The following is a 13,701-nucleotide window of genomic DNA, read 5'->3' as shown; positions in this document are numbered from 1 at the left end:
GCATTAGAGCATGTATGTTCTTCTAGAACTTACTTTTCTCAAGAAATTTCATGAATTATACCCCCAAATCAGGATGTTTGCACTAGACATATTAAGATGTAGAAATGTTTATCTCAGTATGCTGGATCACTCTGCAAAACTTTACGTTCTCAATCTGTGAAGTGAAGTTGTTGTACTTACTACAAGTACCAGGGATATAATGGGGATTAATGAAAATGAAGCAGCTCAAGAAGAGCCCAAAGAAGGAGCTACATAAAGTAAAAAAAGTCAATTAACAACAGGGGACCAGAATCAAACCCTGAGTCTTTAGGCTCAAAAGTAAGTCTTCTGACAACCTAAGAATATTCTCTACACACTCACAGTTTGTTTTATTATACAAGCCCATATGCATTTATAAAATCAGTCCAAATTTAGAAACAAGCTGAGGACATTTTGATGATGAGACTTGCATCCAAATGGTAAATACTGAGATCTACAAGCATACGTCCAAATGAAAGATAAAACACTGTTACCTTTCTGTACCTATGAATGCTGTTTTCTTATAGTCATTTATCAAGGTACAAGCACTGGTTGCCTTATAAAATGCCAACTATAATAAAAGAGGCACAAGATTCTACACTTGCAGATTTACCTTTAAAAAATCATTTTAAAGCTTTTAAATTCTTTATTCTGTCTTTACTATTCAGAATAGTAGCAATCACCAGGAAAAAGCGAAATGTTTGGCCCACAAATTCTAAGAAGCCATGTCTTAAATGATCACATATATCTGTGTGAACTCTAGTGCTTACATTATATGTTTGTGCGTGCGTGTGCGTGCATGTGTGTGTGATGTGTGCCTTTATCTCTAACTCACTCTATGCCAACAGGACAGGGGAAGGGTCCTGAATTCAGAATAAGGTAACATAATAGGGATGCTCAGTCCTCTACTAAATATGTTGACTGTAAACTCAATTAAGAGCAGTGAAGGACCAGGGTTGGAAAAAAAAATGAGGCACCTGTGAAAGATCTAAGCAAGCACACCACAGACTGAGAAGGGGAGATGAGATTGACTTCTCAATGATGATTAGAGGAGGGCCTTTCCCTCACCAATCCCATGGTGAGGGGAATATAAAAAGAGATACATGAACCCTGGACAGTGTGGCTCAGTTGGTTGGGCCTTGTCCCATGCACCAAAAGGTTGAGGGTTTGGTTCCCAGATCACATGCCCAGGTTTTGGGCTTGATCCCTTATAGCTAGTGTGCAGGAGGCCACCAAGTGATGTTTCACCCTCACATCAATGTTTCTCTCCCTCTCCCTTCCTCTCTCTCTAAAAATCAATAAAAATATATTTTTTAAGAGATGCATGGCCCGACCAGTGTGACTCAGTGGTTTAGCCCACGTACTAACAAACCCCCCCCAGTTCAATTCCCAGTCAGGGCACATGCCCGGACCTTGGCTCGATCCCCAACAGGGGGCGTACAGGAGGCAGCCAATAGATGATGATGTTTCTTTCTCATCAATGTTTCTCTCTCTCTCCCTTTCCCTTCCTCTCTCTCTAAAAATCAATAAAAACGTATTTTTTTAAAAAAATTAGAAAATGAAAAGAGAGGCATGAACAGTTTAGCTATATATAGTTCCCCACTATAGACATGTAGAATGTCCATGGAGAATCATTACATAATTCAGACTTGGAATACATACTTTCTACACAAGCCTCTAATTTTTAAAAATTGTTCATAGTGTCCAAAATGCACAACTATACAGTTCTACCAGATTTATCAAACATATACTAAGGTCAGGTTGGAGAACTACATCAGTCAATTTTCATTCTCTTGATTTCAAGAAACTATACTTTTCTAGGAAAACCCTTTAATCCTAGATTTCATACTAACGGGAAGTTTCGCTCTGCTGCTGTTATTGCAAAATATTCATCTATAATATTTCCCACCAGTGTTAATATAGATGCTCTCCCAAAAATACAGAGTGGGACAAAAGTAGGTTTACAGTTGTGAGTACACAAAACACAGGTTATTTTTGTATTAATTTATTATTTTTGTATTATTTTCCATCCAAACAACTGTAAACATACTTTTGCCCCATCCTGTACAAACTATAATCTACAAGCTGGTTTTCCATCAGTAAAAACTATAATAACATATCAATAAATTACAAAGTATCAATACTTGCACCATTTTTTAAAGTTAAGACCTGGAAGAAAACATTTCTACCATCTCTTCTTAAAATTAAGTGGTAGGAAGAAAACATACACACCCTCTCCAAATATTTGACACGAGTGGACTAAAATTCACTAAACAATTAACATATTCCAATGATAAACAAAGAGTAGTCTGGTTTAACATTTCTATATTTGCTTTTTTGGTATTTATTATTTTTTAAAATTAACACATTGTTTTTATCACAGGCTTCAGGTGTTAATGTTGATGGGCCCAGCAACACATTACTAATGAACAATTTGCTTAAATGTCTCCTGGTCATTTCATAATCTTGTCTCCTGTTAAGACTCAAATAAGTGAGTTTAAGAGAAAAGTCTGTGATATTCTATTCTTTTTATGATATCTTCTAATACAAGTCTGGACAAGCAGCAGAGGCTTAATAAATTAAACAAAAGTTAATTTCAAGACTTAAACATCTTTATGAGAAAAGTTCTTAGTAACAAAACTTAAAATTTTTTTTAATGATTAGATTGAAACAGGAAAGTCAAATAGCCATGATCTGAATTCTTCATTGCTGGCATTGGCTAGTTAATGAATTTTAGCTAGGAGACAGACAGACAGATGATTATAAACTCATATACCTAGTGATTAAGAATGCAAAGATATAAAATCTTCAATTTTCAATTATCCATGCAAAGGAAAGGGAGAAACAGCATGTAAAACAAAGAGGAAAATAATTCACCCACTTAAGTAACAGGAAACTCTGACAAGCAGTACTGTGACCACTGCCACGCAGGTCCTAATCCAGGAGAAGCGAGACCACGTGCACATACAATGTGGATGAACAGAACACAGATAACCAGAGGTCTGCTATAACTATCTTTGCAGTATTAGCATTCTTTCTCTTAAAAATTAAAACCTCTATAAGCAGTTTTTATCTAAAAGTTCAAAACAAAAAGCTTCCATAAAAAGAAACAAGGTGATTTCCTAGACGAAATACATTAAGACTTGGGCTTACTATCTCTTTCTGCCAGAGTTTTCATGAGAGTAATTAATCGAAAAGGAAATCTAGGGAAGAATTCAGAATCACTTTACCGAACATGCACCAAGGTCTATACCTTTGTCATGAACTCCTCCAGCTGCTCTACAAACTGCCTGGTCTGCTGCTGAATAAACTGCTCACAGGCTGACTTCAGATGACGGTCTACGTCTTTTTTAGAGTCAAGGTAATGTTCTCTTATCTCAGGAGTGCCCTAAAAAAGATGACAGTTTCCTACTGTTTTCACATGTTTAAAATTACCAGACATGTAAAAGAATGTCATTTATCTCCCACCACCAATGAAACAGATTCCTTCTCACCTCCAACAGGAATTCTATCAAGGCATTGTTGCTATTCAGCCTAAAAAATCTTGGAACAGTCATAGGGTTCAGGATTTTAAATGCTGCATCTGTGAAAAAAAAATTACTCGTCCAGTGAACATGTACAATGTCAACAGAAAAGCTGAGTTACTATTCAGTGTGTTAACATGCACTAGTTCTCTATTACCAGAAAGTAAGAAGTTTCATTTTCACCAATTCAGCTCCATGATGACAGTGAGATTAATGCCAAGATGACCAGAGTACCCACCTATCATTATTTTCTAGAAGTCAGAAATGCAAAATGACTATTAAACTTAATTATTCATTTATAGAAAAATGATAAATAGTAATTGATATCTTAAAATTCCACTGCTTTACTCATATGATGCTAAATAGATTTTTTTTTTTTAATATTCATATACTTACCCGACTTCTTTTGTTTTAAGATCCTGGCTGGCATACAAATTTATTCATTTGAAGCAGAGTGAATAAACTAATGTGTCAGCCAGAAAGAAAACACCAAAAGGACATATTTACCCCTTAACCTCCAGACCAACTAGAACTTATGTCAAATATTAATCGAGGTCTCATTGATGTTCAAATGCAATAAGATATAACATTAGTCATGAGAGGTTAGAGGCTTAAAAGTAAAGATAGCAAGTATTATTAAGGGATAGTCAGAAAAGACCATTTCTTTTCTTTGTTTTGCCAGACTGGAGAAAGCAAAGCATGCAATGCTGCCAACCGTGCTATTATCATAATAGTACTTACTGCCCTGACCCTGATCTTACTGAAAAAGAACCTCGCTATCAGATTCAGTGTTCAGAGTAAGGCTTTAGTAAATAGCTCTTTGTTTCTGCTCTCTTTTCTACAAAATACCTAACAGAGTGTCTGCAAAAAATAGAATCAAATCAGTATATGGTAGGATTACATATGCTTTAGGGAAAACATACTTTAAACCAATATTTGCCAAAATTTTAGGGTACTTCATTTTCCTACACTTCAGTAGATCTATACTAGAACCCAGCAGCAACAAGTTATGAATTTTAAAAAATGAAAGGAAGTGGATCAGCCCTGCTTTATCCCATCACTAAAATAAAGTAAGGACTATCAGTGCCTGGCATTCTTCAAGGTTAAGAGCACTATTCCCACATCTCCTACTGAAAAGAAAGAAAATCATACAGAATGGTTGAGAGAGAGAAGCTTATGATGAGAATAAGCTCTAAAAAACTATACATTCTCTCAGGACAAAAGCCAGGAAATGTGGCTTCTGTTTAAAAAAGAAAATCACGAGGTATATGAGTAACACACAAGTTTACTATCCAAATTCCAATAGAGCCAAAGAGCATCCTCTGTGGTGGAAAGAAGAAAGCATTAAGAAAAGAGCAAACTGTTTTAATATGACTCATGAGGAGACCACGCTGGCTCTCAGGTGAGTTAAATCAAGTCTACTAATTTAAAGGCACAGTCATTAGGGAACAATCTACTATCCTTGGAAATCCTATATTTGGAGTTCCACTGAACCACAGAATACAGAAAATAATTTGAGTGACTATGATTTTTCTCAATTCCCCTCATTACATAAATGAATGGCTTAAGTCATTAGAGTTTAAGTCTCTTGCAAATGGTTAAGAAAGGATATAGTTTAGATAATTCTGTAAGTAAGTAAGAAAAATGAGGGATATGTATGGTATATTCTTCACTGCTTAAGATCAATATCTTAGAAAATTACTACTCTGTTCTTCTAGAAATCATCACTTATTAATTCAGAGACAAATGATTAGGATAGATGAGGCATCTTTACCAAGATGATCCTAAGTCTATTACCAACTCAAAGACCCTATCTACATGATTACTTAACAATCAACTGATTTAATAATAACACCACTTACATTAATTTAAACAGCTTAAGCTTACAAAGCCTTTAACATACATTTTCATTCTTAATGATCTTAACTAATTTGACAACCTGGTAAAGGTATCATGACATGTTGATTATGCTCATTTTACCTGGCATACGAAAATTAAAACATCCATCCAAGATCACACAAGAGCCAGGAAATGATGAGCCAGGAACAGAACCCAACTTTTTCAGACTCGAATAAATACTCTTCCTCTTTTATCCAGCTGGCTTCCTGAATTTTCATGAACTGACATCTCAATGTTTAAAACCATCCCAATTAGCAGAAACTGTAAGTAGCTGTTATACTGATTTTTCATTTTTTAACTGGTTATGATAGTACATGGCAGAGTCTAAGAGAGGTAATGCTATACTACAAATTGAAATGCTCAGATATAGTTCCCTTCAAAAAGAAAATACAGCAAGTTAGATGTAATTAGGATGTTGACAGCTCAGCTTAGTATGAACAAGTAACATGCTTAGCAAGCACAGCATGCAAAAAAATTGCAGATGAACATAAAGTAAACCTATAACCTGTGCTGATACATTTGGACAGGTCGAAATGTGCCAGCCAGGACAAAAAAGTACCTCTAGTTTTCTTGAGGTCCAGGGAAATTTCCTTAATGGTGAATTCAGTGTGAAATGGAGCAATTTGTTCACGAAGAATCAAAAGATGCTTTATTAAAAAAAGTTGTCCATCAATCTGAGTCTAAACGATAAAACAGAAAAATGGATATTATCACAGATTAAATAAAAATATGAACATATAAAACATATACAATATTAATCAACATTAATCTAAGTGTTTGGAGCCTGACCTAACTTTTTTACTCTTAACATAACATTATGGCACCAACACTCCTTTCTTGTGCAATGAACTCTCCCCATATTATCCAGATTAGAACTATCTGGAAAAATCTTGCTTCAAATTATTACTAACACTGTCACCTGCTCTACTTAGTAAATCAAAGAAAGTAAAATCAGACAGAAGGTTGTAAAGCAGCACAGTCAGAAACAGAAGTCAAACCTATCTTAACTTGGTGCAAAAGCAGAGGAGAACACGCAGTCTAACAGCAGCACAGAGCAGGCAAAGTATGAGCACAATTCTGACCTCTCATGCCTTTTTAGCTTCTCTTCTGTAACTCGGCTTTCACTATTTGGTCAAAGTGGTTTCAAAATCCAGAATATCAGAAATACTCATATTTATACAAAAGTACAAAAGGAGCCTCCAAATGTACATTGATTTGGCTTACCACTTATCCTGCCACCAACAGAGCACTGGCCACCTACACCCCTGAAAAGTCCCTGCAGTGCCTTTTGCCCTCTCAGGACCCATCCACAAGAGTCTTGTGAATCACTCTTAGTTCTCAAAGGTCTGGCCCCAACAGTGAATAATCATCTCTCATTTCAGAAAAGAGTCTGTATAAAACAAGAGCAAGGCTGTTTGCTCCTTGTTGCTGCTACTCAAGATAGAACCCTACCTTGAAAATATTTCCAATGGAATTATACTACATTAGGAAAAGAGTAAAGAGGCTATGAAACAAAGTGACTCCTCTCTGGTCTCTCCCCACCTTCCAAATAAACACATAAGTATTACTGATGGAAACTAACTTTGCACTCTAGAACAGAAGGAATGCCGCACATTTTGAATACTTGCTCTGCTTTTAAAAGAACTAGCAACTCCAGGCCTGGCTGGGTGGCTCAGTTGGGTGGAGTGTCATCCTGTACACCAAAAAAAGGTTGCGGGTTCGATCCCCAGTTGGAGCATGTTCAGAAAGGCAAGCAACTGATATTTCTCTCGCCTTGACATTTTTTTTCCTCTCTCTCCCTCTGTCCCCATTCCTCTCTCTGAAATCAATAAACATATCCTCGGGTGAGGATTAAAAAATAATAAAAATTAAAATTAAAATTAAAAAGAAAAAAATTAGGAACTCCAATGGACAAAATAGTATAATATAGATTCAATTTACTTTACTAAAACTGTTGTGATCCAGTAAATAGTACCATTTTAGTTTATTGATATACTACTAGATGTTCAATTTAAATATGTAAGAACAATTTCTTGCCTTAAAACACTCTCTAAGACATTTAGTGATCATTTTCACTGATCACTTTTTTTTAATATGTTTTTATTGGTTAGAGGGAGAGAAGAAAGGGGAGGGGAGAGGGGACAGGGGAGAGGGGAGAGGAGAGAAGGAAGAGGGGAGAGGGGAGAGAGGAGAGGGGAGAGGGGAGAGGGGAGAGGGAGAAAAAAACATCAATGTGAGAGAGAAGCATCTATCAGTTGCCTCCGAACCCACAACCTGGGCATGTGCCCTGACCAGGAATCAAACCGACAACCTCTCAGTGCATGGGGCGATGCTCAACCAACTGAGCCACACTGGCCAGGGCACACTGATCACTGTCTAAAAAAAATCAAGGAAGCATTTGAGATCTGGTTCTCTGGCATATGTCGTCAGTTTGGCTCAAATAAACTCTTTTTTAAAATTCTCTGCAGGTTTAGACATTTTTTATATCAACATTTAGTTGACATAGCAGGATTCCAAAGAAGCCCACTCAGCAGCACCCTGTGGACCTGGACCTGGTGCTAGGTACAAGCAAGGGCCCACTGTGCCCCACTAGCTCCCCACTTTGCACTGGGTGAACTTGGGTGAGTTTCTCTCAAAATTCTGGGCCTCCTTGCTTCAAGCAGCAGCAGGCCCTGACTCTATTTGAACTGTTCTTAGAAAACCCTCAGGTGGTAAGGCTTGACATAATTCAAGGAAAGGGAAAAAATGGGGTACTGCTTTTAATCTCAGCTTTTTCATTGGATTGCTTACTGAGAATATGAACAAGATCTTCCCAGGTTAAATGAGAGACTGAACTCTCTTTAGCTCCAAAAGAGAAAGGACAGTTGCTTCCCCAACCCAAACAGCCAATGGGGTGATGATAGTTGCTCAGACCCCAAAACCAGTGATGGAGAAGGGTACCTGGAGTCGTCTAGTGCAGTAGCACAACTGATCCCAGAGAAGACAGCGGGAGCCTTTGGGAGAAGGGCAAGGCATCCTGCAGTGGGCTCACTCCGAGAGAATGAATCAAGAGAGAGGCCTGTGCCTTGGAAAGAGTAGTGGTTCTGGCAGCATCTGGTAAGCTCTCTAGCCCTTGCTCAGGTATTCTTAGGTGAATAAGAAATGCTGTGGGGTTGCCTGAGGAAAATTTCCTCTAGGGTGCAAAGTAGTCCTACAGGGATATTTACTGTATTTGGCTCATGCACATACGGGCTAGTTTTTCCTAGGAGTTTGTTCAGAATTTACAGATCTCAAAATTAACAGGGGAGCCCTGGCCAAGTGGCTCAATTGGTTGGAGTATCATCTTCTACACCAAAAGGTGGCGGGTTCAATTCCCAGTCAGGGCACATACCTGGGTTGTGGGTTCGATCCCCAGTCTGGATGCATACAGGAAGCAACCGATCAGTCCTCCTCTCTCACATCCATGGATCTCTCTCTCCCTCCTTCCCTATCTCTCTAAAATCAATAAAAACATATCCTCGGTGAGGAAAAAGAAAATTAACAGGGGAAATCATGCCTCTGAGGCCAACAACAGTCAGCCTCCCATTAATACCAAGATGGCCAAGATCCTTTGATACTTGTAAATTAATCTGCTTACAATTAGAAAAAAAAACTATAAAATTAGGCAGAAAGAATAGAAAGCATATTTAATTGGTCTCTTAAAGCTTCAAAAAGAGGATTTACATAAATGGATCAACCTATATTGTTTAGGTGTCAACCCAATCCTCTGAGGTATTAAAAATGGCTGTCCTGCCCGGCCGGGCATGGCTCAGCGGTTGAGTGTCGACCTAGGATCCAGACAATCGGGGTTCAATTCCTGGTCAGGGCACATGCCCGGGTTGCAGGCTCGATCAATGACTTTCTCATCATTGATGTTTCTATCTCTCTCTCTCCCTCTCCTTTCTTCTCTCTGAAATCAATAAAGATATATTTTTTTTAAAAAAATTTTAAAAAATGGCTGTCCTATTTTAAAAGGGGGAAGGTCATTTAGATCTTGATTTGTCAAGGACAGATATAAATTGGAAGTTTCTCTAAAACAAAATTTGGATCCAACTGTTCTCTATTTGTGTCTATGTATGTATGTCTGTATATGTATGTTGTAAATGTGAGGTGATTTTCTATCTCCAGATGGTTATTGTTAAAATTAATTTAAAGGCAAGTGCTTGTAAGGACTGGGTATTCTAAAATTCTCAGAAATATAGAAACTAACTCAAATGCTTTTCAAGTTCACATGATCTAAAATTAACCCTTAGTAAATAAAAGCTAATTTAAGCTTATTGGTTTAAGTAAAATAGACATATCTTTATTTTAACTGGGTTTTACAAAAATAAGTCCATGTTAATAATTGACATTGATCTCTATAAAATATGTTTCCAGAAGTTATAAAATGTCCTCATAAATTAGCCAAGCTAAAGAATACAAATTGCTTACTTCTTAATATTCATTAGAAATTGAGATTTTAAGGGTTAAAAATCTCAATATGTGTAGAAATAACTTTGGAGTGTTCCAGAAGGGCCCCTGGAACACCTCAAAGGATTTTTTTTATGTTGAATTGCACGAGAAACATTGTAAAATAACTGAGGAAAAACTTCTAGGGTATATTATATGGGTAAAAGATGATTGTAAATAAATAGTTGGGGCTACAGGAAACCTACAATGGCTACTTGGTTCTTTGCCTGGCTCCCTGGCAAACCCATTTTTTGTTTTTTACATTCCTTTATGCATCATAGTGCATTTAAGCTGAACTGAGACGAAGAAAGTTAGGAGCTGACATTATTGAAAGGGAGACATAGTAAACTACTGCCAAGGTTTGAGAGAGTCACTTAAAGAAAATGTCCAGTTGATAACCAATTCCTTTCACAATGAGCTCACAGGAGACAAAGATTTTAGATATTATTTTTTAGAAAGAACATCAAATGAGACACTCTGCAATCCTGCTGGAAGAGAATTTATCAGGAACATAACCACAAATGGACATCTACCCATCTCTGATACTCGCCTCCACCAATGGGCATTAAAGACTCCTCGAGGATTAGAAGCCGCTGACATCAGAGGTAGACACCTATCCCAAGACATGAACAAGGTCTGTATACCTACTGATTGATATTGAACTCAAGATCCATTTTGCTTGACTGTCTTTACTTCTCTGCTAATGATATTAGTCATAATAAGAGTTATACCTGTTCTTTGGGTTTTTGTATATAGTTCAACTTTATGATTACCGAACATGTATAAGATAATTGTTATTACCCTTTTCATGGCTTATGTAAATGTTATACTAGATGACAAATACAAAAAAATAGAACTTGGCAATTAGGCAAAACTCAAACATGAAAGTTCACAGAACAGAAATGATCCACAGTGTCTTATTCGCAATGAAGTCCATAAGACCTGACTGCCTTCCATTTAACTACCCTTCCCTTTCTGGGAAAAATTCAGCCTCAACTTAGATCCCATGATTATGGTATTGCCTCATCCCCAATGGTCAACGAGAAAACATCAATACTGAGCCTCTCTCGGAATGAGCGTTCCTAGAGCTGTGAGACTACACTATCCAACCATCAATGCATCCTTTGGATTGATTTATAACCAAAAGGGAGAACTGTGGACAAAAATAGGGGGTCTATGGAAAGTAACCTCAGGATCATCTGATCATAAATTCCTAACTAGGCAGGTCATGGTGGGTAGTCACAACCCAGGAATACAACTTCTTTACTAAAAGGAATATCTTTGCCTTAAGAAAGTCCTACCCACTGTTTCTGTGAATCTAGGTTAACATACTTTAAAATACCTCTTTTCAGACCCTTCTTTCTAAGATGTAACACCCTTAAGAAAGCAAATAATCTTAACTGTCCTGTAATCCACTCCTCACCTTGCTTTCTCCCACCTTCACGTAATCTTCCCTTACATATCTTCCTTAATTGCAAATGCGAAAAGAAACTGCAAAACTGTTATTCTGCAGAGCATTTGGGAACTTACTCCCTGACATATGTCATCAGTTTGGTTCAAATAAACTCTTATTAAAAAATAAAGCTCAAAGGCCGAAGTATACAAACTCAGCCACCATGAAAACAAATTTGCTCATGCTTACCAAACTGAGTGTTTCCTCATACATACTTAAACCCCTTATAATACGCAGGAAACTGAATTAGATAAAAGAGGCAATGAGGGTAAAGACTAAATAATCATAGGACTCTTCACTCCTCCCTTAGAAAAAGAGGACAGTGGTACAAGAGGACATAAGCATATGAACTTTTTTTTAAAATTAGGACATTTTTTTCCCCTCCTGATGATCTAATAAATACATGCTCATTATAGAAAATCTGCAAAATTAAATAAGTGTAGGGAAAGGGAGGAAAAATCATCCACGGTCACCCAAAAACTTTCATGTTACATTTTTTAAATGTATGTTTTCATTACAGAGTTATGTGTATTTCACCTATTATAAAAAATATTGCCCTGGCCAGTGTAGTTCAGTGGTTAGAGCCTCGACCAGCATACCAAAGGGTCAAGGGCAAGTACCTGGGTTGCAGATTTGATCCCTGGCCCAGTCGAGGTGCATGTGGGAAGCAACCAATCGATATGTGTCTCTCTCATCAATGTTTCTCAACTCCCCCCCTCCCCCCGCCCCTGCCATTCCTTCCACTCTTATCTAAAATCAATAGGAAAATATCCTCGGGTGAGGATTAACAAACTAACTAACTAACTAACTAACTAACTAACTAAATAAATAAATAAATAAATAAATAAAAGCTCAGACTTGGATATACTTTTTCTCTTTTTGTTAATCCTCACCCAAGGATATTTTTTTCCCATTGATTCTTAGAAAGAGTGGAGGGGAGGGAGGGGGAAAGAGAGAGGGAGAGAGAGAAACATCAATGTGAGACAGACATATCAATTGGTTGACTCCCACAAGCGCCCTGACTGGGACCAGGGATCAAACCTGAAACCCAGGTACATGCCCTTAACCAGAAATGGAACCTGTGACCCTTTGGTGTGCAGGCTGATGCTCTAACCACTGAGCCACACGGGCCACAGCAGGAAATACTTTTTAGAACTTAAATCTGCCAGTCTATAACTTAACTTTCTATCCTCTTGTAGTGCCCATATCAAAATGTCATTTCAATTCTCCATTAGACAAATGGGAGAACACAGTGGTCACAAACAAAGGTAAAACTTTTCAAGCAACCAGATCCCAAATTATTTTGTGAGATTTGTGTGTTTTTTTAATTTGTCTAAAGCCTTGAAGTTAGAAATCAAGTTTGTAAATCTGGAAGTCCAGAAAGGTTAATAAGGTTTGAACATTCCAAGCAGCAAACAAATCTTGGCTGGAAACAGCCCCACAGGTCCCTCCCTGTAGGCAACAGGTATTTTAAGTGAAGAGTTAGCAGAACAACACTTTCAACCATGCTATACTTCCAGAAAAAAATCTCAGGGGCCGTGGAAGAAGCACATGGAAGCAATTTTCAGCCCCAGATCCCTTCCTGATTAAAACTGTAAGTCACAAAGTCATGGCCAGTACTTCTAGTCATACAATCCATGGGCCACAATTGCCTGTCTTCCAAACTGGCTGATTTCCTCCACGTGAGGCCATTCAATTACTTAAAACACCATTGTAAAATAAAATAAAACAAAACATCACTGTAGAAATGATTATAATTTGCTATGTTTCCTTGAAAACCCTGTTGGTATTCCAAGGAAACAGCAGTCCAGAACCTCCTCAGTTGCTAAGAATATAACAAGAAACTTTTATCCTATAGAATTTATAACATAATTATTATTTTTGGTACTTTAGCAAACTTGGAGTTCTCTTACACAGTATAGTCTTTATTTAGCACTACAATGAAATACTAGCTTCTCTCAAAGGGCCTCAAAATTAAGTCATTAATCAAAGAAATCCTACTACCAAAATGCCTTTAAATCGATGTGCCTATACATAAACGCTATATTCCACATTATTATAGGTAAAAAGATTTCACCTAACACTTCATCAAACCTTGTTTTTGCTGATAGACTCTGATGCTCCAAGTAACGACTGAATGCAGGCAGACAAGGCTTCCTGTGATAATCCTTGGAACACTGCCCTCTGGTGAAATAAAAGAGAAACATCACCCTGTAGCACTTCACAAACACAAAAAAAGAAAAATCCTACGCTGAACACAGGGACAGGCTGCTTGACCTCATCCATTGGATTAATTTATATTACTGGCAACATTCCTCCTGGTATTTCCTATTCCCGTGC

General features: G+C 37.4%; 1 protein-coding gene across 1 annotated transcript in view; it reads right to left on the bottom strand.

The window, feature by feature from the left end:
* The window catches only part of COG3 (component of oligomeric golgi complex 3), a 77,816-nt gene that overhangs the window by 21,313 nt on the left and 42,802 nt on the right, over positions 1 to 13,701 (bottom strand). Inside the window, exons 16-19 of the mRNA XM_016205440.2 lie at positions 13,456 to 13,545; positions 6,001 to 6,121; positions 3,513 to 3,601; positions 3,272 to 3,406 (exon numbers count right to left, since the gene is read on the bottom strand). Coding sequence (XP_016060926.1) covers positions 3,272 to 3,406; positions 3,513 to 3,601; positions 6,001 to 6,121; positions 13,456 to 13,545 — 435 coding nt within the window. The remainder of the gene's footprint in view (positions 1 to 3,271; positions 3,407 to 3,512; positions 3,602 to 6,000; positions 6,122 to 13,455; positions 13,546 to 13,701) is intronic.

This window comes from Miniopterus natalensis, chromosome 2 (genome assembly GCF_054644295.1).
Source record: "Miniopterus natalensis isolate mMinNat1 chromosome 2, mMinNat1.hap1, whole genome shotgun sequence".
Lineage (NCBI taxonomy): Eukaryota > Metazoa > Chordata > Mammalia > Chiroptera > Miniopteridae > Miniopterus > Miniopterus natalensis.
This window is presented reverse-complemented; position numbering and strand designations above follow the sequence as displayed.